The sequence below is a fragment of the Chrysochloris asiatica genome, unplaced genomic scaffold, assembly GCF_000296735.1.
Source record: "Chrysochloris asiatica unplaced genomic scaffold, ChrAsi1.0 scaffold00023, whole genome shotgun sequence".
In the NCBI taxonomy this organism is placed as follows: domain Eukaryota; kingdom Metazoa; phylum Chordata; class Mammalia; order Afrosoricida; family Chrysochloridae; genus Chrysochloris; species Chrysochloris asiatica.
The window spans coordinates 13,046,093-13,073,877 of NW_006408541.1; the positions used below are offsets into that span (position 1 = coordinate 13,046,093).

General features: G+C 43.2%; 1 protein-coding gene across 2 annotated transcripts in view; it reads right to left on the reverse strand.

Annotated features, from left to right (window-relative positions):
- Positions 1-25,134, reverse strand: part of SLC9A8 (solute carrier family 9, subfamily A (NHE8, cation proton antiporter 8), member 8) — an 86,346-nt gene extending 61,212 nt beyond the window's left edge. For both annotated transcript variants that reach the window (XM_006839191.1, XM_006839192.1), the window contains exons 1-4: positions 25,109-25,134; positions 23,561-23,563; positions 21,766-21,947; positions 13,507-13,587 (exon numbers count right to left, since the gene is read on the reverse strand). In XM_006839191.1, coding sequence (XP_006839254.1) covers positions 13,507-13,587; positions 21,766-21,947; positions 23,561-23,563; positions 25,109-25,134 — 292 coding nt within the window. The remainder of the gene's footprint in view (positions 1-13,506; positions 13,588-21,765; positions 21,948-23,560; positions 23,564-25,108) is intronic.
- Positions 25,135-27,785: the final 2,651 nt, after the last annotated feature.

Genomic DNA, 27,785 nt, shown 5'->3' on the forward strand with positions numbered 1-27,785 from the left:
ATATGCACAAGAACACTCATACTTGCAGATAATACCCACTTGACCTGGCTTCAATGACTGGATGATCAGAGCTCAACTAAAAGAAGAAATAAGAGGAAAAAAAGAGTAATCTGATACAATTTGATGAACTTGACCTACACTTATAGATGCAGTAGCTCAAAAGAGGGAACAAATCTTTACAGCAAGGATCATTCCCATCCTCTCCATACACAGAGTAGACAGGGATGGGCAACTTGGACATTGGCTACCCAAAATGGAGGGGCTACAAAGGCAAGAAGTGACTGGTTTATAAGCTTTCAAGAGGGAACCTAGATCCAGAGGGCATGGAGGAAGGTAGCATCTCCACTGAGTAGTATCCAATCTGTCTAGGCGGGGTTGATGAAAGGAAATGTGGATAGGTCCCTTGGGATACAATAGTGAATAATTGTTATCAGGACTGATTGTGAGGGTTGAAAATGTAAAGGTAATAATTTTGTAGCAAGGAGGCGAGTGATTAAGTTTGCAATCTAGTTGCGGAGGTCCCTGGGACCATCAAGGGAGAAGAGCGGAGAGCGGGACGCTACCCAGAGAAGCAGTGATGCCAGAGATGGAGCAGCTGGGGACTCTAGACTCAGAGAGCCAGAGGGGCTGTATGCTGACGACCGGGGGGACATGGTTGGTTGATGATGCATGGAGGGGACTGTAACCATGGCAGTGAAACAACATACGATAGGATGAATGTAAAACTAATGTTCTCCACGTAAACTATCACATAATTCACACACACACAAAAAAACTATATTGGTGACATCAAAAAAGAAACAACAGAAATAAAAAGGATAATAATAGAAGACTATGAAGAACTCCAACAAATGCGAAAATCCAGAAGAAATGGACAAATGTTTAGAAAAACCTACCTAAACCAACAAAGAATGAAGCAGACAACTTGAACAGAACTATGCCAAAAGAAGAAATTGATTAGGGCATTTAAACAGTCTGATTTATTAAACTGAATTCATTAAACAGAATTCATTACTGGTGAATTCTACCAAACACTCAGAGAAGAGCTGTCACCAATTCTGCTCAAACTATTCCAGAACATAGAAAAGGATGGAAAACACTTGAATACATTTTATGAAATGAGCATAACCCTCATATCAGAACTAGGCAAAGACATCCTAGAAAAGAAGACTACAGACCAATATTTCTCATGAACACAGAGGTAAAAATTCTCTACAAAATCCTAGCCAACAGAATTCAACAACATTATCAAAAACATAATTCAACATGACCAAGTTGGATTCACACCAAGAATGCAAGGATGGTTCAATATAAGAAAAACAATCAATGTAATCCACTACCAATAAGACATGATTATATCGACTGATGCAGAAAAGATGCTTGACAAAGTTAAACATCCATTTCTGTTAAAACACTTAACAAAATAGGAATAGAAGGGAAATTCCTCAACATAATTTAGGGCATATATACAAATCTACCAGGTAACATTACTCTCAATGGTAAGAAACTGAAAGCTTTTCCTTTGTGAACAGAAACCAAACAAGGGTGCCCTTTATCACCACTTCTATTCAATACTGTCTTGGCAGTCTTAGAAGAGCTATAAGGCAAGAAAGGTATCCAAATAAGCAAAGAAGTGAAACTCTATTTACAGATGATATGCTCCTATATATATAAAATCCCAGAAACACATAAGAAAATGGTTGGAACTCATTAAAAGATTCAGCAAGGTGGCAGGGTACAAGATCAATATACAAAAATCACTAGGATTCTTCTACACTAATAAAGACAGCTCTGAAAAAGAAATCAGGAAAATAGTATCATTTACAAAGCCACTCATGGACAGACATTTAAGGTGCAATTGTTGGTCTCTCAATGTGCAGAAGAAAGGAGAGTGATGAAAACTGAAGATACTTGGAACCAGTTAGTCCAATGGACCAATAGAGTAGGTGGACCTTAGTCACAACGACTCTTGGAGACCAGAAGAACTAGATGGTGCCCGACTACCACTACCAACTGCTCTGAAAGGGATCACATTAGAAGGTTCCAGAGAGAGTGGTTGAAAACTCAAAATTATAAAAAAAAATTTCTGACCTGGGTTTACAGGTCAGAAAGAGAATGGATGAACCCGGGATTATGGTTCTCAACTACCCTACAGGTTTGAATGAAACTCATCGTTGTGACCCAAATTTCAATCAAGCAATAGATAAGTGTATTGTTGTTAAGTGCTGCTGAGTCGGTTCTGACTCATAGCAACTCTGTATAGGGTTTCCTAGGAGCAGTTGATGAGTTTCAACTGCTGACCTTTGGTTGACACTGACCTTGCAGTCCAGCGCATTAACCTGCAGCACCACACCAGAGAATAACAACACTAGTAAGGTATACTCACTATGGAATGAGTATATATTCAAGATCAAAAGGGCAACATTGACGTAAGGACAGGGTTGGGAAGGAGAGTTGAGAAGGGTTGGGAAGGGTTGGGAAGGAGAGTGGAGTGGAAATAGGAAGCACAGGGAAGAAGACGGATAACTGTAGTTACATGGAGGGGATGGCAATCATTGAGATGAAAAAAATGCATGATTTGCTGAACGAAAAACGAATGATCTTGTCTGGAAGCCTTCCCTCAATTCACAATAGTATATTAAAAATACGAAATATAAAAGAATGAGATTTAAAAATAAATGAAAGTATCACTTCTAGTGGTTTCTTTTAGTCTCCAGTGGATCTTTGTACACACACCTAATTGTGGACACCATTGTCTTTATTCAGAGGACCAGGAGCAATGAATAATTATTTGTCGAGCCCTTCTTCCAGGATTTGTCACTTTACATGTCTTCTAATCCTTAAGATTGGACAGGTTGGCTGTTCAAAGCCTCAGCTGCGCCTCTCCTTGCAATAAAATAAAGCATGAGTGTGAAAAAGATTAGCTACTGCTGTTTTTGCTATATCTAACAGGGGAGTCCTGGTGTGGTGCTGTGGGTTAATGCACCAGACTACAAAGTTGTTTGAACTGCAAGGTCAGTGGTTCAAGCTCACCAGCTGCTCCTCGGAAACCCTACACAGGGTCACTATGGGTCAAAACGGACTCAATGGCACTTAAAAAAACACACAAAACAACCACAGAGATACTGGGCAACACAGAGTCCTGGTGTGGTGCTGTAGGATCAGCACTGGACTGTTAACCACAAGGTGGGTGGTTCAAACCTCCCAGCTGCTCTTTGGAAATCCTATACAAGGTCACAATGAGTCAAAACCGACCCAATACCATTTAACAACAACCACAACTGGTGGCATACTGGGTTACATGTTGACTTGCGAGCCATAAGTTTAGTAGTTTGAATCCACCAGTCTCTCCATGGGAGAAAGATGAAGCTTTCTGCTCCCATAAAGATTTACAGCCTCAGAAACCGTTTACAGGGACACTATGAGTTGGAACTGACTCAACGGCACACCACCACTGCCAGACAATATGATCATTTCATTTTCCTTCCATCAGTCCAACATATAAACAGTGACTCAGCACTATGTGGCCAAATGGAATATGCATATGTGAACTCAACTAATACGAGGGTAAGTCAAAAAGTATTGTTACAGGGTTCCAGTTCATACATGCCCAGGTTCATGCTAAACACAATGTGTTTAAACATATCTTTGTGACCAGTAGGGGGCTAAAGACGTTTTCTCAGTAATACACGTGTCTCAGTCTCCTCAGGATGCCTTCCAAAAGATCTAATCAAAACTGTGGCTTCCAAGGGGATATGCTGGGCCAGTTAAATTCAAGGCAGAGAGGTCAGCTCAAAGGTTATGGAGACTGTTTCTTGGGATTACAAAGCAGTCATCTTGGTAGAGTTCCTCAAAAGACATAGCAAGGGGGGTTATTAGGAAGAAGTTTTAGGGAAGGGGAAAACTGCATTGGTGAGGAAAAGGCCAGGCAGTTGCACCTGCTCTTAATTCATGGGTAGCAAGGGCTGTTCTATGAGGATTCCATTGAGAAACCTTACCTCATCCACCCTACAGCCCTGATCACTCCCCTTCAGATTTCTTGTTGTTCCCCAAACTCAAAAAACATTTAAAAGGAACACGATTGAATCTTTCAAGGATGTCAAAACTGCCATTTTAACATGATGTAAACCAAAGAGCTCAGAATTCTCTGGGGAAGAGTTAGAGAGATGGAAACTCTGCCTTCAGAAGTATAAAGACCCAGAAGGAGGGCATGTGGAGATAAAGTAGTTTCACATTTTAGTGTTTTTGTTGAATAAAGGCTTCTATGATTTTGTAGTAATGCTTTCTGACTTACCTTCATATATGAAAAGTATAGTAAAAAGCAAAGTCACACCCAAAATGATATAAACTCAAAGTCAGCCAAGTAGACATCTAATACATATGAGTGTGTCTGTACATGGTTTTGTTAGAGAAAGAAGCATGATAAAAAGAGAAGTCCTCAATGAAAGGGATTTTTCTTTTCTCTCTATAGTTCTGTAGCTGTGCAAGCATTTGTTTTTATGGACAGAAAACATGCCATTAATAGAATTTCATAAAGCATGTAAATTATCCTGAGAACTCTGAATAAAATCCAAGGAAATATGTTTACAACTTCAGGTTGATACTCGATTTTTCTAGAAACTGAAAATACAATAAAGTTGTTGTTGTTGTTAGGTGCCATTGAGTCAATACTGAATCATAGAGACCTTAAGCACAGCAGAACGAAACTGTTACAATACCTTCCGATTCTTCCCTCTCCCCTCCCTCCAACTCCATTTTGTCTGTTTCCCAGCCCTAAGCTACAAGGCACATAGTTTAAAGGACAACGTGGCTTTTGATAGGCCAGAGCTAAATCACCCCAGCAATGACCACTCCCTTCCTGTTGAATCTATATAAATTCCCTCCCTTCCTGCTGATGCTACCTTCTTCTTCTTCCTCTCCTCCCGTCCGCCTCCTGCCTTCTCTCTCTGGCAGAGGTTACCTTCCTCACCCTGAATAAAGGTCTCTAGATGGGCCATCTGGTGTGAGGTGTGGTTGATGAGCTGCGCCGGGTCCTTTCAGAAACACTGCCCTGTCATGGGTCAACTTCATAATTGTTGCCACGCTTGAGTCCTCTGATGCTGCCACTTTGCCAATCCATCTTGCTGAGGGTCTTCCTCTTTTTTTTTTAAAAATATTTTATCGTGAATTATGTGATAGTTTACATGGGAGAACATTCGTTTTACATTCATCCTATATCATTTCATTGTTATGTTTACAATCCCCTCCATGCATCATCAACCAACCAAAGAGCATACCCTGAAAGCCTACCCCCCAGTGGGTCTTCCTCTTTTTCTTGGACCCTCCACCTTACCAAACATGATAACTTTCTCCAGCGACTGGTCCCTCCTGACAATATGTCTGAAATATGAGAGATGAAGTTTGGCCATCCTGGTCTCCAAGGAGCACTCTGGCTGCACTTCTTCCAATACAGATCTGTTGGTTCTTTTGGCAGTCCATGGTACTTTCAATATTCTCCTCTAACACCATAACTCAAAAGCATCAATTCTTCTAGGGTCTTCCTTACTCACTGTCCAGCTTTCACATGCATATGAGGTGACTGAAAATACCATGGCTTGGGTCAGGCACACCTTAGTCCTCTAGATGACATCTTTGCTCTTCAACACTTTAAAAAGGTTTTGTGCAGCAGATTTGCCTAATGCAATACGTTGTTTGATTTCTTGACTGTTGCTTCCATGAGTTGATGGTTGATCCAAGAAGAATGAAGTCCTTGAAAACTTCAATCATTTCTCTATTGCTAAGAATGTTGTTTATTGGTCCAGTGGTGAGAATTTTTGTTTTCTTTACATTGAGATGCAATCCATACTTAAGACTATGGTCTTTGATCTTCATGATTAAGTATTTTAAGTCCTTTTCACTTTCAGCAAGCAAAGTTGTATTATCTGCATTTCTCAGGTTGTTAATGAGTCTTCCTCCAATCGTGATGCCACATTTTTCTTCATAGAACCCAGCTTCTCAGGTAATTTGCTCAGCATACAGGTTGAATAAGTATGGTGAAAGAGTACAACCCTGTTGCACATCTTTCTTAATTTTAAACCATTCAGTGTTCCCATGTTCTGTTCAAACAACTGCCTCTTGGTGCATGTACAGATTCCTCATGAGCACAATTAAGTATTCTGGAATACTCATACTTCGCAATGTTGTCCATAGCTTGTCATGAGCCATACAATTGAAAGCCTTTGTGTAGTTAATAAAGCACAAGTAAACATCTTTCTGGTATTCTCTGCTTTCAGCCAAGATCCATCAGACGTCAGCAATGATATCCCTCATTCCATGTCTTCTTCTGAATCCGGCTTGAACCTCTGGAAGTTCTCTGTCAATGTATGCTTGCATCCGTTTCTGTACTACCTTTAGTAAAACATTACTTGAATGGGATATCAAAGATATTGTCCAATGATTCCTGCATTCTGTTGGGTCAGCTCTCTTTGGAATGGTCACAAATATGGATCTCTTCTAATCCGTTGGCCAGGTAGTTGTATTCCAAATTTCTTGGCAGAGATGAGTGAGTGCCTCCAGTGCTGCATCAGTTTGTGAAAAGATTTCAATGCGTATTCCATCAATTCCCAGTACCTGTTCTTTGCCATGATTTCAATGCAACTTGGACTTCTTTCTTCTGGATCACTGCCTCTTGATCATATGCTACTTCTTGAAATGGCTGAACATCAACCATTTCCTTTTGGTACAGTGACTCCGTATATTCCTCACATCTTCTTTTGATGCTTTCTGCATCATACAATAATTTGTCCAGAGAATCCTTCAATAATGAAAGTTGAGGACTGAATATTTTTCTTCAGTTCCCCCAGCTTGAGAAATGCTGAGTGTGTTTTTCCCTTTTGGTTTTTTGACTCCAGATTGTTACACATTTCGTTGTAATATTTGACTTTTCTTGAGCTGACCTTTGAAATTTTCTGTTCAGCTCTTGTATCTCCTCCTTTCTTTCATTTGCTTTAGCATCACTATGCTAGAGAGCAATTTCATGTCTCTTCTGACATCCACTTTGATCTTTTCCTTCTTTCTTGTCTTCTTAATGACTTTTAGCTTTTTTCCTGAATGATGTTCTTACTGTTATCCCACAACTTTTCTGGTCTTTGATCTTTAGTGTTTAATGTATCAATTCTGTTCTTCAGATGATCTCTAAATTCAGGTGGGATATATTCAACGTCGTATTTAAGCCAAAATATGACAATAAAGTAGAATAAAGTAGAAGAGGGAAAATATGCTTTTAAGGTAAAGATAGTCATTTCCTACACCAACAACTTCCTAGGAACTGGGAATGTTTTACCATAACACAAAACACCAGCAGCATCTAGGAATGACTGCAGACTGCAGAGTAACTTCAGGATGGAAGAGGAAGGCTAGGAAAACGTCTCATCCCTAAGAGAGCGGACACTCACATTCTCTGGCAGCGTCTTTGGCACAAAAGTTGGAAATTCTTGAAACTGTGCATAGCTCAATATTCTATTGTACTCTTACTCCAGTGGAAGGAAAAAAATTACCCCCTTCAACTTACAGACCTTAATGAAATACAAAGCTACTCTGATAGCTTTGTCAGTATTTAAAAAATTCTCATCAAATGCTCTTGAATATAAATTTTAAAAAGACTGTCTGGACATCAGCACACATTCCTTGAAGAACTATTAGCTTTGCAATCACCTCAGTTTGCAAGTAATAAAGCATGACTTTTCCCTTTCTGTGCTGTTCAGGTTGCAAAGTTCTGTGGCATTAATGAAGAAATGAGCCCCCTGTCAATACTATCCCACCATAGCCCCAAATCTAGGGTGGCCACCACACAATCAGAGTCCATCCTGTGGCTTCTGGAGGGACTAGAGAGAAGAAGCCACTTTGCCCACTTAATTGTTGCTGGAAGGCGAAGAAGCCTGCAACTGTGGGGCTGGCCTGAGACTGAAGCCAAAAGGATAGGAAGGACTGTTGAAAAAAAATGAGGAACTGAGTCCAGGGCATTTGATCCAACTAAGAAGGAGCTTACTTGTATCAATATCCTGCCAACATTTTTCTATTTGTGGGTACACTCCCCCTCTCCCTCCCACAACAATTTAGACTGTGTATCTATCCGCAGATTAGGATTAGGTACAGAACAGTATTAACCTCGGTTTCTTTCACTCATGCACTCCTCGTGTGGCTTCCCCTGCCTTCACCATACTTCTGCCCATCTTCCTCCGGTGCAATATCGCCTTCCTTGTCATCCATGTTAACACGTGTCTACCCTCGAGTCTGGTGTGGCAATGTAGGATAAACACTGGACTGCTAGGTCAACAATTCAAACCCAGCAGCCGCTCCTCCTCAGAAACCCTAAACAAGGTCGCCATGAGTCGGGACTGACTTAAGAAAAACAATCCTCTAGCCCCTGAATTCCCTCCTTGCCGCCCACCCCTAGTAATCATCAAACAATGTTCAAGTTAGTGTGAGAACCTCTTCTTGACGTTTTACAGTAGTAGGTTTTCACACACCAGTTGCCCTTTCGTGACTAATTTCACTCAGTGTGACGTCTTCCAGGTCCATCCATGTTGAGGTGTGTTGCAAACTTATCACTATTCATCGCTATTGTGCATTATTCCATTGTGTGTATGTGTCAAAGTTTGTTTATCCATTCTTCTACCTTTTTGTCATGAACATGTGTGTACATAGATCTATTCGTGGAAGGGCTGTTGTATACCAGGGAGAGGGATTGCTGGGTCATATGGTATTTCTAATTTCAAACTTTCTAAGGAAGTGCCATTCAGTGTTCAACAGTGGACCCCCCTGCAGCCCATGAGTGCTCTAATTTCCTCATACCCTTTCCAGCATTTGTTGTTTTCTGTTTGGAGTTAGAATGATACCTCATTGTCATTTTGATTTGCATTTCTCCAAATGGAGTCCTGGTGTGATGCTGTAGGGCAAGCACTAGACAACAAGACCTGTCTGAACCACAAGGTCATCGGTTCAAACTCCCCAACGTTCCTCGGAAACCCTACATAGGGTCTCTATGAGTTGGAACTGACTTGTCAGCACTTAACAACAATGGCTAATGTGGGAGTCCTGGTGGTGTGGTGAGTTGCGTGTTGGGCTGTTAACCGCAGTGTCGGCAGTTTGAATCCACTAGTCAATCTGTAGGAGAAAGATGAGGCTTTCTGCTCCTGTGGAGGTTTAGAGCCTCAGAAATCCTACTCCGGGCTGCTATGAGTGGAAACTGACTTGATGGAGCAGAAGAACAGCAATCCTGAAGCTAACCCTATCTGTACTTTTGTTTTCAGTTATGTGAAATAATAGGTGTGCCCTCCCCACAATTTCTTTTCTTTGAATCCATTAGATTTGGGCTTTGTCCCTTGAATGGGAAGAATCCTACATTAGTTAAGACACGTTTGACAGCAGATAAAAGAACACCTGACGCAAGTCCTTTAAACAATAGATGTGTATGTCTCATATAAAGGTAACTGATGACTATGAATTCAACAGAACAACAATGCAGTCAAGCATCAGGGCTTCCCATCTATCCCTCTAGCAATCCCCACAGCCTGGCTTTTCTCTCTGAGTCAAGATGGCCACCAATGCTCTGACCCCATCAAATCCCTGTACAACATCCTCACAGTGACGAAGGGGTTGGATTTCTCTTCTATTTTTATCAGAGGGAAATATCTTCCAGGACCCAACCCTCCCCTTACCCGCATACTAGCCTACGGTCTTACTAGCTAGTCTTACAATGCATTGCTGCTCCAAATCCTCTCAAGGAATCATTGGCAAAGAAGAACATAATTACCATGGTGGCATAAAACCAATCTGGATTTGGAAGGGGCCATTTTCCCAAGACACCCGATCAACATTTGTTGTTGTTGCTAAGTGCCCATGGAGTTAGTTCTGACTCATAGTGACGCTGTACAGGGTTTCCAAGGCTTTAAATCTTCCTGGGAGCAGAAAGCCTCATCTTTCTTCTATGGAGCAGCTGGTGGGTTCAAACCGCAGACCTTGTGGTTTGCAGTCCAGTGTTTATGATATGGAGCCATCACACTCCCCTGGCCAACATTAGGTTAAATTTTCAAGGAAGAAGGGAGAAAGAGGACTCTTGGGTAACACAGTGTCTGCTGCAAGGTTGATACTCACACTGGTGTTCTCTGACCTGCAGGTACCCAGGCATTCACAAGCCAGTCTTTGCTTGACATTTGAAATCAAATCATGAGAAACTCCATTTTAATTTTCATGTGCTCAAATCCCTCAGTGTATACCGACTACAGTTCTTATTCTTAAGCAATTATGAAACCAAACTATAAACTCCTTGGGTGTGGCTTTAAGCCTTTACTGAATGACCCAAAAATAATGGGGTGTTAGCTAGGTAGGTTATTTTCAACATGCCTAATAGCAGGAAAGGAATGTTACTGAAGAATCCTTGCTTTCTTGGAGCTCTGAGGCTATCTCATTAGCAACAGCTGTTAGAATCTACCAGGATGTGCAGCTGAAGAGCCTGTGAAATTAAAACAGGAATTCTTTTGAGTAAAACTGGCTTCCTTCTCTTTACTGAGGAGCCGTACTATCTAGTGACAATCTCTGCCTTAAAATATGGTTTTGCCTGGGGGTAATGAGGCTTAAAGGAGATGACAGTGTGAAAACTCACAGGCCAGAATGTGCTACTGAAGAGATGCACTTACTCATTTGCCCAGTATTTAGTAAGAGCCAGGCAATGCCTTAGGCACTAGAAATGCTGCAATAAACAAAGAGACAAGAGGCCCTGTCCTGATAAGAGTTTGTACTCCAGTGTTCAGGATATCTTTGCTGCATCTAAATTCTACATATTATGGGAACAGAGTATTTGGGGAAGAAATGAACATGGACTAGAGAGTATGGCTTAACAAGCAGAGGCTAAGCAGATTTGGTATTCAATCAGAGAGAATGAGACGATGGTATCAGTACAGAGGCAAGAAAAACCAGAGGCTCAGATTAACAGTACAGAGGCAGCACAGTACAGTGGGTCAGGAAGACAGGTGTGAGTCACAGCTCAGCCATTCCCCAGCTGTGTGACTTGCATGGGCTCTTTTACCTCTCTGTGCCTTGGGTTCCTCAGCAGCTGGGGCTGAGTTTTACACCTTCTTGCACCATAACTGGCTCAGCACAATTGTTCAAGAAACAATGATGATAACCTGGATTATTGTCATGATTGTCCATTAAAGATTGCTGGTGAAACAGAAGCAAGTAATACAACCCCAAACTCTACATATAACTCCAAAGGCTCTTCTGTAAATAATGTAAATGATTGTACTGGAAATGAATCAGACAATTTAAGAATACAAGAAACAGGGTGAATTGGCTCGATCTTTAGGTTAGACTTGACGGCACACAGGGCCGTGGGGGGATGGAGGTTTGGAGGGTGATGACTAAAAGGTACAAAGTTTCTTTTTGGGTGGGAGGAGAGGGTGAGGAAAATGGTCTAAACCTGAATGTCGAAATGGCTGCACAGCTCTGTGAGTACAAGAAGAATCACTGAAATGTACACTTTAAAAGGGTAAATTGTATATGGTATGTGAATTATATCTCAATAAAACGGTTACAGAAATAATACACCAGCCCATGAGCTTAATGACAGGGAAGGGCACTGCAGGGAGAGGGACAGGAGACGCACAAAGGGCCAGAGGACACGAGTGTGATACGCAGGCACTCGGTGAACAAGGAGCAGCCCAGAGGAACCACGGAATGAGACAGTGCTTCTCCACCGTCAGTCAGCGTTTCACCTCATTTTTGTCACAGCTAACAACAAAACTGGGTAGCAGGGTGACTCTACGGTAAGCACTGGACTGCTAACCACAAGTTTGAACCTACCAGCCCCTCTGTGGGAGAAAGATGAGGCTTTCTGCTCTTGCAAAGATTTACTACAGCCTCGGAAACCCTATACAGGGTCGTTATGAGGCAGAACTGACACGACGGCACTTAACAAAATGGTTTCTTTTTTCCTTTACATTAACTTGCTTTAAAGCCTTTATATCATCACTGTAAACAGAAAACCAGTGACACCTTGTCTTAAGTAGGCGATCGTTGTTCCCCAGAAAAAAATTTTAAAAAAGCTTTTAAATTCCAGCCAGATACTTGCTGCTTACCTAATATCAAGCCTATTTTGCGAAGCCTGTTTTGTTGTTACTGTTGTTGGGTGCCATTGAGTTGATGCCAACTCATAGAGACCCTGTATAGGATTTCCAAGGAGCAGCTGGTGGGTTTGAACTGCTGACCTGTGGTTCATAGTCCAGTGTGGTTGTTTTAAAAAGTAATCATCTCAGATGTTGTGGAGGTGTTACGACACATTGGGGCCAAACCAAAGCTTTCTTCTTGACCCGAAGGACTGAAGTAAAATCGAAAGAAATTGTGTTATAGGCCAACACACACATGACAGCAGGGTAGATGCGGGAAGTTAAGAAAAATGGGTCTGGACAGCAGCAGACCAGTCAGGGGAGGGCTGGGAAATCCAGGCAAAATACATATGGACTGGTGAGAGAGAGAGAGACAGAGAGAGAGAGAGAGATTGAGAAAGAATGGACAGAGCTCCAATGTTCACTGCCAAAATATATAGAGGTAATGACTGGTGGTGTGTGTCTGTGTGTAGAGTACAAATGTTCACTTCCTTAAGCTAACCTTAACCATAGCTAGAGTTTGTGAAAGAAATTTGGCTCTGTTCAGTAGTGTTGAGAAGGGAAAGAATATTAACTTATAAAGCAGCAGTGATGACAAGGAAAAATTAAATATCTTAGTGGGAAAGCAAAACTAGTAAAAGTAAAACTACAATGTGGTAAACCGATCAAAGTTCTGGCCAAGCTCAGTAGCACCGTATCTGCTTGAGCCTTAAAGACATTTTCGACTGAAACTAAATACTTCTGGGGAGTATGGCCTCTGCTTCTTCCAGCGCTAACCTTGACAATGAACTTGCACGTGAGTTCACAGCTGTTATTACCTGGTTCATTCACTCTAAATAGGGGCTGATTCGCTTGACTGTTAATTATCATAGACACCAAAAGAGAGCCATACAAGTGGGGCAGAACAGAATGCTCTCTGAAAACTTTGGATCTGACTCTGCCATTAATGGAAGTGAGTCAGTTCTTTCTAAACTATAAAGTGAGGGCCCCTTGTGGGTGTAAAACTCAGTCATTCTAGGAGTTAATTGCTGTTACTTGTCTTAGTTACACTGAATGTCAGCAGAACCTGGCAACAGAGGTCAAGGCATACAAGTGCAGTTCTATTAGCCAGAGCAAGGCCCCTGGAGCTGGATAGATGGTGTGTTACATGACCTTTAAGAGATCACCACCCTGTCTGAGCCCCAGTGTTCTCATCTGTAAAACAAGATGACTGTACCCTCTTGCAGGTTGCAGGGAGGGTTAAAATGAGATCAGCTATGTACTACACCTCTTATAGTTCCTGGTACTCAGAAGGTCCTCAAAAAAAAAAAAAAGGTGTAGTTCTTGTTGTGCTTTTATTATGAGATGACAACTACGCACTTACCTAAAGACACAACAGCAACACTCTCTGGCAAGAAGTGCAGTCTGTACCGAATCAGTAAGTGCACCAAGATGATGCAGATCGCTGTGGGGAGAGTAAGACACAGTTAAAACAGCTCACCTTTGAGGGGTAAACATCAAGTTCAAGGCAGTGACTTCTTATGAGGGCAGAGGCACAAGGAAAATGGAAACAGGCAAGAGCAAAGTGAGTTTGTAAGTTGGATATTTAATACTCTTTTTCTTGACCAGAAGGTTGCCTCACCAACGCTTATCATATTTTACTCTGCACTTCTTTGCCTGAAACAGCTCATTTAAAAAAATTAGATTTGTGGCTTCTTCAGTAACCACAAATCTAATTTTTAATAAGCTGTTAAACCTCCTAAGTCTATTTAAATCTTCACATTGTCTTGATTCTGAGAACTGCTTCTAACTTTGCTGAAGCAATCAACTGGAAAACTCTAAATGGTGAGGAGGAAGGAAGTCAAGGAAATAATCACAGGAAGAGTACTCTAACTGAGACTGACTGTAAACACCGAAGGAAGTGAGAGTGTTCTACAAATAAGGAAGGAAAATTCTTTGGTTTGGTGCCAAGAATGAGACCTAAAGCCGGGACACCTGTCTCCCCAACTGCTGTGCTCTGCGGCTCCCACTGGTTGAGGCACGGAGCTAAGGACTCATAAACGCTGACTCATTTAGCCCCCCAAATAGCCTCTCAACTATTATTACCATCATCACCTTTGATTACTGCCTTGGATTGAAACTGCTCCCCGAAAAGATGTGTTGACCTCACTGGGCCACGATTATCAATGGCTTGGCAGTTCTGTAATATTGTACCTTGGCAATTACGCGATGATGAAATTGGGTAGTGATGTAATGATGGCATCATCCTCCATGATGGGATCTGAGGGGATCAACCAGCTAGCAGTGAGGGGACTGGGTGGAATGCAACACCCTCACTCAGGTCACAGCCCTGATCTAACGGCAGTTTCCCTGGAGTGTGGCCTGTGTCACCTTTCATTTTACAAGAGGTAAAAAGAGAGAGAGATGAAGCACCTAGAGTGGAGCACATCCTTTGGACCTGGGGTCCGTGAGCTGTGGGTCTCCTACGACCTGATGCCAAGACACCTGAGATCTCCAAGGAATGCCAGGCTCACAGATGCCGAAAGGAGACAAGGACTTCCCTGGTCAATGGTGAGCTGGCACCCTGAAGTGGGACTTCTAGTCTTCTCAACTGGGAGAGAACAAATGCCTGTTGGGTGAAGCCATCCACTTGTGGTGTTTCTGTTAGAACAGCACTGGAGGACTCAGACAATTTCAGATGAGAGAACTATGGCGTAAAGAGATCACACCACTGGTGGCGCTGCGGAGCAGAGTGCCTCCAACCCTGAGCTCTTCACAACACTTCCCCCCACCTCCCTCCCAGCTGCCTTCATGTCGCAGGCTCCAAAATAGGAGTGACGTTTGGCTTGCCTCCCAGGGTTGTTGCAGTGAAAGAAAAAAGAAAAGAAAGAGAAGAGGAGGATACAACATTATTTAAAAGGACAAAGTCTTTCTGGGGAGCGGAGGGAGAGAGAAAGAGTGTATATTTATGTATATTATTCCTACATGTGATTTCATGATACATGACTCTTAGTCAGACATAGATGGTGGCATGTCATCTCACTGAACACAGCATTATTTTAATACTGTTGTTAAGTGCCATCAAGTTGTTTCTGACCCATAGCAACCCTGTATAGTGTTTCCAAGGAGTGACTGGTGAGCTTGAATAGCCGACCTTGCGGTTCAAACTGACTCTGCAGTCCAGTGCATTAACACACAGAGCCACACACCAGGACTCCATTATTTTAACAGCGCGCGCGCACACGCACACACACACACACACACACACACACATTTAAGGAAATGAGGAAATGTTTAAGCAATCTGCTTCCCCGGCCACCCGCAGTGACAAATTAGGTTTCTTCAGAACCACCATAAAATACCAGGTGGCCAGAGGAAGAACAATGATAAATATAGAAATTTTGTTCTCTTTTCATACTGTGTTTTAAACTATCAATCTGTGGTGTTATTTTAACATAAATATTTAGCCTTGTTAGAAAAACCCAATGTTAGAGACTAAGAGCAAGAGAAAAGTTCCAAAGGAGAAGCACAGCATGTGACCGAAGACCATGTGACTGACAGTCTGTGGAAAGAGAATTTAAGAGTGATCTAGGACTTTGAATCAGTTCCCGCTCTTCCTCTGCACCGGCAAAAAGAAAAACAAAACTAAAATGCTTAGTATCAAACGCAAATTAAGCAACTCTCTTTTAGCTTTATGAGTAAAGGGGAAAGCTGTTTGTCAGTAGGGAGAGCTGCAAATCAGATCTATCAACGCCGGGTAAGAGTCTTCAGATACTAAGATGCAAAAACACTAACATGAAAAGGTCTCCAAGAGATGAGGAGAAGATTCTTATGATTCAATTGTAATTGTTATCATGACTAATTGCGAATGTCACAACATCAAAGGTAGAAGTTTTGTCACAAAAAGAGGAGAGTAGTGAATTTTACAGTCCTGGAACAGAGGACCCTAGGACCATCAAGGGAGAAGAACACTAGTGGAACATGGGACCCTATCCAGAGAAGCAGTGACACCAGAGATGGAGGCAAAGATGAGGACATGGGGAGAGAGAGCAGCTGAGAACTCTAGACTCATGGAAAAAGAGGGACTGAGTGCTGGTGGCCAGGAAGCAGGCTTGCAGAATGTGCTCTTCAGTTGTTGAAAGATTATATATTCCTGAGTGTTTTTGTGTGCATTCCAAAAAAACAAAAACAAAAATCTAGAAGGAATAGAAGCCAATACTGTTGAATGATCATACATGGAGATGACTGTAATCATTGAAATGAAATATGATGGTATAAAACCGATGTTCTCCCATGTAAACTATCATTCAATTCACAATAAAAACTTAAAAAGTTCTCCAAGACATTCTTTAAATTGAAAAAGCAACTCATAGCACCCAAAGCCCAAACTCAATGCCAAGGAGTCGATTATGACTCCTAGCGACACTCTGAGATTAGAAATCTTTATGGGAACTGACAGTCTCATGTTCTCAGGTGGAGCAATGGTAGATCTGAACCACTAATGTGTTAGCAAGGCCAGTGCTTGACCCACTGCATCACCAGGCTCCTTCATAGCACATCAGTTATGTTAAAACAAACTCCAAACTACATGTACCCAGACATGTGTACACACAAAGGAACAAAGCACACATTTTCAAGTAAATTTTAAGAAAAAACAACTCGGAGCAAGAAGGGACAAAAGGTTCTGTGTGCTAGGCAGGGGTGTGTGTACAATTAGTTAATGACCTTCTAATTTTTCATGCCGGAAGCAGTAATGATGGGATTATCAAAACACAGATATGTGAATTTTAATCACTCTAGCAAGTTGGTGTTGTGAAGCGCCGTCGAGTCAGTTCTGACCCACAGCAACCCTGTATACGGTTTCCGAGGAGCAGCTGGTGAGCTTCAACCGCCGACGTTGCAGTTCAAACAACTCTTCAGTCTGGTGCATTAACTCATAGCACCACACCAGGACTAGCAAGTTTAGTGGCCCATAAAATACATGTGTCAAATGATGAAAATGGTCAACTCTCCTGTAAGTCAACAATAATGACTCGAGGTTGTTTTTTTGTGGCGCTGACGACCAGCAAGTCCAACTTCTGCATCCCTGCCCTCTAAGCAACCTGGGAACATATGCAACCTGTGTCAGGCTTCTAAGATACAAAAGGCAGAATTTGTTTGACTTATCTAAAATAGTAAACAAAGTAGCAAATGTGTTCCGGATCAAGGTTCCCGGGGTATAGAAGAAACTAAGTTTGATTCCTCGTAATTTAAATTAGTTAGCAAGTTACTTATTAACAGCCATTCTTTTTTTTTTTTTTAAAAAAAACCTCTATCTGGTTTGTACTGTTTGTACATCTCAATAGGAATAAAAAATACTATGCAAAAACAGAGGGGACAAATGCTTTAAATTTATTTTCTTTTAAAAGAAATCACCAAACAACAGAGATGCCTATTAGGTTAAGCCCGGTGATGTAGTGAGTTAAGCATAAGCATTGAGCTGCTAACCACAAGGTTGGTGGTTCAAACCCACCAGTCACTGCAAGAGAAAGGGGAGACAGACTGTTCCTGCAAAGATTCCCCTAAGGCGGCATTCTACTGCATCTTACAGGGTCACGATGGTCAGACAGACTCACGGCAGTGAGTGATAAAATGAACATGACACCAGGGAGGTGCGCACTCCGTAGAACAATCAACTATGTCAGACCTAAGGGGCAGCATTTGTCCAGCAGAGCTCAGAAGGCAGGAATGAACACAGGAAAGAAGGACAAATGGAGACAGAGAACCCAGGGAGACAGACAGTGGGAAGGGTATTATTGTTACAATGTGAGGACTGTAATCAATGCCACGAAAACAAAACATTAAAGAACCATTGAATGGAAAACTCATCTGCTCTGTAAACTTTCACCCAAACCACAATAAAACGTTTAAAAAGGGGGGGGGGGGTATCAACCCACTCTGCTACTGTATGCCAACCTACACATAAAAAATGGCGCTATCAACTCATCAACTGCCAAGGGGATGATGAAGTGAACACAGAATCTACCTGATGTTAGTATTTGACTAGAGATCAGAGCACTATTAAATACAGCTCAGCCCTTTCTGGCCCCAAAGATGTGTATTCATATGTGTAGTCACATAGGTGGACATGTATACACACATGCATATAAGAAGAAACATGAGTAGATGATGGTGTGTGGTGGTGTGGTTATGTGCTGTGGAGTTGGTTCCAACTCATAGCGACCCTGTACAGGGTTTCCGAGGCTGTAAATCTTTACGAGAGCAGAAAGCCTTATCTTTCTCCCATGGAACAGCTGGTAGTTTCAGACTGCTGACCCTGCAGCCTGATTTGTAACCACTACACTACCAGAACTCCTTACAGGTGTGCATATACAGGTGTTATTTGTAAACACAGTTCATAAAGACAACTGTATACGTCATAGTTTGATAAGCGGGGTATGGGGTCTTAAAAGCTTGCACTGGCCTCTAACTTGTCTGGGACAGAAAAGAATGAAAGAAATCAAAGATTCAAAGAAGAAACTAGTCTCCAGGAGGGGCAGTCCACATGACCCACAGTTTCATCGAGTCTGACACCAAAGGAACTAGCTGGTGCCCAGCTACTATTACTACCCTTTCTGACCAGGGCCACAATAGAAGGTCTTGAATAGAAGGAGAGAAAAATTGCAGAACAAAACTCAAATTCTTTAAAAAGGCCAGACTCACTGAACCAAAAGAGACTAGAGGAACCCCGAGACTATCACCTAAAATACCCTTTGAAGTTGGAACTAAAGGTTCTATTACCAGTCGTCACTTTTCATCCACATTAGACTGCCTTTAAAAATAAACAGTTATTGTTGTTATTAAGTGCCATCGAATATGGGTCGGAAACCCATGGTGACTCTGTATAAGGAGCAGCTGGTAAGCTTGAACTGCCAACCTTGCATATCAAACTGACTTTGCAATCCAGCGCATTAACTCACAGCACCACAAAACAGTGGTGGTGGTGGTTATGTGCCGTGGAGTTGTTCTGACTTATTGCGACCCTGTACAGAATCACCCACAAAAGCTGTGTTCACTCAAATAATCAGCAAGATGAAACCAAATGGTCAACATTTACCCTAAAACAAAGATGAGAAGCTAAAGAGGGGCAGGGAAGCTAGATTAATGGAAACAAAGGATAGAAATCATGAGAATGTTGACACATTGTAAAAAGTGTAACCAATGTCATGCAATGAGTTTTATAAAAATTTAAAAATGAGAACCTAATTTGCTATGTAAACTTTCACTTAAAACACAACAACATAAAAGATGTATTAACAATGGACAGGATCTTGCCTGGATTAAAAGTACTTTATAAAAAACCTGTTTTGTGGTCTCTGATACAAGCTAATCTTAAATGCTCCACACCCTGAAAGTTACTTTATATACAAACAAAATTGTTTTACAGGCCTGCCTTTTATGCACTCTAGTATCTCAAGACATGCTAATAATGCTACTTCAGCCTGGAGGAAGAGTTCAGGTGCCAAAGATTTCTTCATCAAGACAAGAATTCTTTTTCTTCTTCACTCTTAAATACACTCACAAAAGGAAAAGAAAAAGAAAAAAAATCTTTGGTTGTTAATCTAATTCCCTAGAAATAGAATTCAATGACATTTATAGGGTAGAGACATTTACTTGGGTGTATTAATCTATATAAGACATTGTATATTTCTGATTTGTGTACTTTTTCTGTAGTCCATAAGTCTTTTTTTTTTCTTGCCAATCTGTAAAGGACCAGGATGAGTCCAAAAGTTTCAAAAAAAATGACTATATTATTAAAATTCTTTGACCATTATTTTATAAATGTCTGAATGTAAATGTGAAAGAAGTTACTATTCTTCAAAGAGTCCTTGTAGACATTAAAGAAATATTCAATAAAAGCTCACCATTCACACTTCTGAAAGGATCTGATCAAATTAGAAATATGACTTCAGTATCATTTTTTTAAAATGCAAAAACTGTAAAGGTGCCAACTTTAGTCTTGGGTCAAACTCTGGACTATTTACTCCCTTAGCTGGCGAATCCACGGTGGTTTTGTAATTTCAATGGTAGTTTTTACCTAAAACACTTGTCTGCTGTCTGCTGTTCTCTTTCATCTCAACCCCTCAACCAACATCTGTCCCCTTCGATCCCCATCTCCTGTGGGTCACCAACCAGTGGTGTCAATCAACCTCTCGGGCCTAAGTTTCCTCATTCATTAAAGGAGATTGTTGTTGTTAAGTGCCGTCGAGTTGGTACCGACCCATAGCGACCCTGTACAGGGTTTCTGAGGCTGTAAATCTTTACGGGAGCAGAATGACTCATCTTTCTCCCACAGAGAGGCTGGTAGTTTTGAACTGCTGGCCTTAAGGTTCGCAGCCTGATTCGTAACCACTACGCTACCAAAGCTCCTTCATTAAAGGAGGAGGTGGAACCAATTTGAAAGAGTGGATCCAGGAAGAAAGAAAAACAAAGTACGTAAGTCAACAACAGGACAGGTAGCTCACAGATTGTTGGCCATGATGAATGGCAACGACAGAGGATGAGAAAACCGTGCTGGATCAAGGATTTCTAATCTTTGACTAAATAAAATTCTACACGGGAAACTACTATTGTTGTGTGCCATTGAATCAGTTCCGATGCACAGCAACTCTGTAAAGGATTGCTGAGAGCAATCTGAACTGCTGACCTTGCAGTTTACCAGTCCAGTGCTTACTCTACAGAGCCAAATCTACTAGCTATCTCCCAAACGCACTACCACTGAGTTAATTCCAACTCAAAGAAACCCTGTACAAGGTTTCTGAGCAGCCAGCCTCATCTTTCTTCCTTGGAGTTTTTCTTCCTTCCTTTAATTGCCGACCTTGCAGTTAGGAGCCTGATGCTTAACCCACAGCACCAGTAGGGCTCCTTATGCCGCTCTGGCTGAAGCTAAGGTCAGGAAGTCCTGCTACTTGACTCCCCCATATCCTGCCCCCCACCCCCCCACACACTCCACACTCCAAATAGTATCCCTTTGAGCACAGGTTGAAATCCACTAATCTAGAAGATGCCTAAGGTTCTTTCCAGGTAAAAAAATGATTTCTTTCCTTCAGAGGATGTCTAAGAAATATTACATAAGGGCTACTCTGTAGGAGCTCTGGCAGCGTAGTGGTTACAAATCGGGCTGCGAACCTTAAGGTCAGCAGTTCGAAACTACCAGCCGCTCCATGGGAGAAAGATGAGGCGTTCTGCTCTCATAAAGATTTACAGTCTCGGAAACCCTGTACAGGGTCACTATGGGTTGGAACCAACTCGACGGCATTTAACAACAACAACTCTGTACTAGCAACAGTTAAGTGCTTGGCTGCTAACCAAAAGGTCAGCAGTTTAAGCCACCGGCTGCTCTATGGGAGAAAAGACTAGGTGATTTGCTCCTGTTAAGATTTACAGCTTTGGAAACCCTGTGGGGCTGTTCTACTCCGTCACATTTGGTTGCTAGGAGTTGGAATCAACTCAACAGCACACAACAGTAACAGCGACATGATTTTGTAAAAGAAAAAGGGTGCCCTTGTTACGCAATGATCACTTTCCCTCAGTGTTTGCAGTGGAGCGGGAGTGTTAGCACACACAGAAGCGACGACCGACCGTGGTGACGAAGCACATTCACCTAGGACAAGGAGGCTGAAGAAAATGGTCATGCCGCTCGACTGCTCCTCCTGCTGAGCTTGCTCCCCGGTCTGCACAGGGAGGATGGGCTTGGCAGGCGTCGGGAGCACCAGTTTTGTCGTGACGACCAGGGTGGTGTGGAGGGTGACATTGAGGAGACCCTCATGAGTTGTGTTGGGGAATCTGTTGGAGGACAAAAAAAGCAGCAGGATTAGGAAAGGACTCTGAGGCAGATACACACACCTCAAACTAGAAGAACTATGCAAAGAGCTTTATGCAATTCACAAATCTTGTAACCAATAGGCAGGCTTCCAAGAGAAGCTGATGGGTGTCAGTTCCAGCTGGCTGGATCATGAGCATGCCAATGGTCCAGGTGCTTTGGGATGGCCACCAGAGAGCACAGGGCAGGGGCAGCAGGGTCTCTGTAGAAACAGAAGGCTGCCTGCTTTCTGGGAACTTAACGGGGAACCTTAAGGTGTTCAATTGAGAAACGCTGGCTCTGTAGGATAAGCACTGGACAGTTTGAGCCCAATCTGCGGGAGAAAGATGAGGCTTTTCTTGCCAAGATTTATAGTCTCGGTCATTAGGAGTCGGAATCAACTCAATGGCACTGAGCATCAACAACAAAAGGGGGTCAAGCTGGAGAGTTCCATCACATGTCAAGGCCCAATATTACTGAGCATCTTTATTTCTCCAGGTCATGTTCTTTTTCCTGGATTATTCCTTCATATTGAAGAAGTCACATAATTGTTCAGCTACCCATCTGGTTGGAATATTCTTCCCTCACCTTATAAAATCTTTCAGTTTTCAAAGGCTCAAATATAACTTTCTAATACCCCACTAAGGAGCTCTGGGAGCATAGTGGTTACAAGTTAGACTGCTAACCCCAAGGTCAGCAGTTGGAAACTATCAGCTGTTCCTCAGGAGAAAGATAAGGCTTTATGCTCCTGTAAAGATTTATAGCCTTGGGAACCCTATACAGGGTTGCTATGAGTCAGAACTGACTCCACAGCATATAACCACCACCACCACCAATACCCCACCAGATCCCAACTCATCCTTCCCTACTGCTAATGTTCCAGGAGTTTTTTCATTGTGTTGGGATTGTGAGCTACTGCAATATTAATATAATGTGGTCCCTTAGCTGGTTGTGTAGTGGGTTACGCGTTGGGTTGCTAACTGTCTCCCTTTGGGGCAGGAGAAAGATGAGGTTTTTCTGCTCTTATAAAGATGTGTAGCCTCAGAAACCCTATAAAGGTTTGCTATCAGTTGGATTCAATTCGACAGCAGGCAGCAGCAGTAGCATAAGCACTGAACTACAGGGTCAGTGGTTCAAACCCACCAGCCACTTCTCGGAAACCCTATACACGGTCACTATAATTGGAACCGACTGACTTGGGGACACTTAACAACAATGATATTTATTGAACACTTGCTTCATTCCAGGGGTTAGCTAACATATAACCAGCTCTGTCAAGCCTTTTCCAACTCATTCACATCAGAGTAGACTCTGCTTCCCCGGGTCTTCAGTGGCTCATGTTGGGGAAGGAGACGGCTAGGTCTTTCTTCTGAGGTGGCTCTGAACCTCACAGAATACATTAAGCATTAGCACTGCCATGCAATTGCAGCTAACAACTCTCACTTAACAGGTACAACATCGCTGAGCTAGGTACTATTACTTTCCATCTTTCCCCATGTATAACAGATTCAGAAAGGTTACATGACTTGACACTGGCTCACTCTCAGTGGCAAATTCAAGCTTCAAACCAAACCCTGAAACCACCAGACTGTCTCACCTCCTTTGCTTTGTCCTTTTAAGGCCCAGTTAGTGTCTGTGCCCACATAGATGCTCAATAAATAAGCTGACTAAATGAAATGGGACTCCTAGTATGGTGCTGTAGAATAAACACTGAACTGCAAACCACAAGGTTGGCGGTTCAAACCCACCAGCTGCTCCTTAGAAACCCTATGCAATGTCACTATGAGTCAGAATTGACTTGACAGCACTTAGTGACGCTAACAACAAATGAAATGACTCCCACTTGGTGGAAAGATTGCTCTGAAATGCTGTCAGGCATGTGCCAAACATTCATCATGAGCATTCTTGTTAATTTTCACATACTCATTCCACAAATAAGGATGTTGTTGTTAAATGTCAATAAGTCACTTCTGACTTATAGCAACTCTATGGTGTAAGGTTTCCAAGGAGCAGCTGGAGGATTTGAACCATCAACTTTGTGGTTAGCAGTCCAGTGCTTATTCTATAGTGCCACACCAGGACTCCCTAATACAAATAAGGATGTTATTGTTCTTAAATGCCGTCGAGTCGGTTCTGATCCATAGCAACCCTGAACAGGGTTTCTGAGACTGTAAATCTTTACGGGAGCAGAAAGCCTCATCTTTCTCCCGCAGAGCAGCTGGTTGTTTTGAACTGCTGACCTTGCGGTTCACAGCCCGATTCGTAACCACTACGCTACCAGAGCTCCTTACAAATAAGGATAGGGCATATATGGGCATGGAGGGAAATGGACATCTGTGGTCCTTGTTCAGAAGTACCTGGAGGACCCAGACCCCTTCTTCTCTCATCTTCTGTAGCTCACCTACAGCTCCCTGCACTCCACACATTCTGCCTTTCTTTCAGTCCCTCAAAAGCACTAAAGTTGTTCCTGCCTCAGGCCATTTGCACTGGCTGCCCCCTTCCCCAACCTCTTCTCTGGCCATTCAAGTCTCTGCTCACAAGTCACCTCTCCCTCAGACTAGATCCCCCCCACCCTACCCTAACACTGCTCTGTTTCCTTCAGAGCACTTGTCAGGATCTGAAATCATCTTTGTTTATGGTCTTTTCCCACTAGAATGGAAGCTCCCTGGTGGTGGAGGCTCCTCTGGCTAGCTCCTTCAATGTTAGGTGCCTGGGGCACCCAATGGTGTCTGGGTGAACGAATAAAACTCAGAAGTGAAAACTAATCTTATAGTGAAGGAGGGTACCAGCTAAGTGGGTGACGTGGGCGGGGGCCTGGGAAGACTTCCTGGAGGAGGCGACGACGCGTTCAGTAATCAACAGACAGCCGAAAACTGAGAAGGTGAAATTTGGGCTTGGTTTCCGCATGACAGCTCTCCAGGCCTGCTCTAGGAGGTCATCCCCAGCCGGAGGGTCAGACCTCAAGGAGGCTGTAGAAACCCGTCCCACCCTCCCTCCCTCCCTCCTCTTGGCGCCGGCCGGTCGGGCCTGGCCAACGAGGAAAAGGAGCTCCGCGTGCCGGGGCCAGAGGGCGGCCTGAGGCAACCGCTGTCACCCGCCGGAGCCCAGCCCTGGTGCCTTCGCCGCCCGGGGAAAGCCCACTCACTCCTCTTCCGCCATCTTCTCCCCCATCTGCGTTGCCTCCACAACCACCGAGTTCAGAGCCGCGGGCTCGCACAGCCCACAATTGCTTCCGGCTTCCGCTGGAGGCGCAGGCAAGCCCACAAAAGAGGGTGGAGCTTCGACAGCGCGTGGGCGGCCCTTCTGGCCCCTCGTCTCAGTGACCCGAAGGTGGGAGGCGGCACCTGGGAGGACTCTCCCAGGGGCTTCCTGGACACCTGTCTGTCTGGTTATGATCCTGTGACCGTCTGGCCTGAGGGTCTGGCTCCACTCACCCACCCCCAACACCCCACAGGGCGGGGGCTTTTTTTTTTTTTCTTAAATGTTTTATTGTGAATTATGTGATAGTTTACATGGGAGAACATTAGTTTTACATTCATTCTATCGTATATCGTCTCATAGGGCGGGGGCTTTTTAAGGGTAACTCTTTGAGGTCACCGAGTCACCCTGAGTGCAAGCACCCTCTACCCAGCACCCTGTACTTTCCCCAGACAAGATTCTAGAGGAAGGAAGACGCTCAACTTGGAGCAAGGCGGATACTTTCCTATAGACTGAGCCTCAGTTTTCCTCAATCATAAAGAGGAATGACCATCTGGACATCGCAGAATTGTTCAGTTAATATTTTCTCAGCAAACATTGGTTAACTCTGGCGTTAAAACAGATGCTGAGGATCGAGGGGTGGGTCATTCATTAATTTGTTCATTTACTCAAGGAATTATTTACTAGGCTCCCATTATGCGCTGACATCACTCTATCGGGATCCTGGTGTGACGCTGCAGGATGAACACTGGACCACAAAGTCGGTTTGAACACAAGATCTGCGGTTCAAACTCACCAGCCGCTCCTCGGAAACCCTATACAGGGTGGCTACGAGTGAGAACCGATTCCACTGCACTTAACAACGACAGCGTCCCTCTATCAGTTTATTGTACTCTGGTGATTTGCGTATAGCTGCCATGCTGGAAGCTATGCCACTGGTATTTTAAGTACCAGCGGGGTCACTCAAAAGGAGCTCTGATAGCATAGTGGTTACGAATCGGGCTGCGAACCTCAAGGTCAGCAGTTCGAAACTACCAGTTGTTCCGTGGGAGAAAGATGAGGCTTTCTGCTCCCGTAAAGATTTACAGCCTCGGAAACCCTGTACAGGGTCATTATGAGTCGGATCGATCTGCACGGCACATAACCACCACCACCAGGGTCACCCAAGGAGTATAGTAGTGGTTTTGTAGGATAAGCACTGGACGGCAAACCACAAGGTTGGCAGTTCGTGCCCACCAGCCTCTTTGCTGGAGAAACATGAGTCTTTCTGCTCCTACAAAAATGTAAAGCCTCAGAAACCCTATATAGAGTGACTATGTGTCAGAATCTACTCAATGGCACATAACAACAAAAAGGGTTATCTAGGGTGGATGAGTTTCAGCGGAGCTTCCAGACTAAGAAAGATCTGGTGATCTACTGACAACCAGCCAACGAAGACCTGATGGATCTTAACAGAACATTGTCTTATTTGCTTGCTTCGGACCTGTCGTGAGGACGGGTCAATCACTGAGGGAGACCTGTAGTGAGGAATTAGTGTAGTGGTCACAATAGTAGATTCAGACATGCTGGGGATCGTGAGGATGATGCAGGCCACAGCAGTGTTTTGCTCTGTTGTATACAAGGTTACGAGGACTCTGAATCAACTTGATGGTAGGTCTCTACTTCGTGCCACGTAGGGGTGTGTGGCTATTGTTAAGTGCTGTCAAGTCCATTTCTAATTCATAGCGACCCTGTATAGGGTTTCCAAGGAGAGGCTGGTGGGTTTGAACTGCTCACCTTGTGGTTAGCAGTCTAGTGCCTATCTTACAGTGCCACACCATGTTGTTGTTAACTGCCGTCGAGTCATTTCCGACTTATAGCGACCCTGTATATATAAAGTTTCCGAGGAACGACTGGTGAGTTTGAACCACCAACCTTGTGGTCCAGTGCTTATCCTACACCAGGGCTCCACAGTGCCACAGCATGTTGTTGTTAGGTGCCATCAAATCGGTACCCACCCATAGCGACCTTATGCACAGCAGAACGAAACACTGCCCGATCCTGGGCCAACGTTACTACTGTTGCCATGCTTGAGTCCATCAATGCTGCCACTTGACCAATCCATCTCATTGGGGGGTCTTCCTCTTTTTCTCTGACCCTCCACCTTAGCAAACATGATGTCTTTCTCCAGCAACTGGTCCCTCCTGACAATATGTCTAAAGTATGAGAGATGGAGTTTGGCCATCTTGGCCTCTAAGGAGTACTCTGGCTACACTTCTTCCAAAATGGATCTATTGGTTCTTTTGGCAGTCCATGGCACTTTTAGTATTCTCCTCCAACACTATAACTCAAAGGCATCAATTCTTCTACAGTCTTCCTTATTCACTGTCCAGCTTTTGCATGCAGATGAGGTTATTGAAAATACCGTGGCTTGGGTCAGGCACACCCTCGTCCTCAAGCTGACATCTTTGCTCTTCAACAATATACAGTAAGAGGGAGGTTGGCAAAAAGAAAAAAGAAGAAGATGGAGGAAGGAGAAGACAGGGAGGGAGTGCAACAGTTAAAGCCAACAGAGATAAATATTGTTATATACACAATCCTACAATAAATACTGTTACATACACAATCCTACAATAAATACTGTT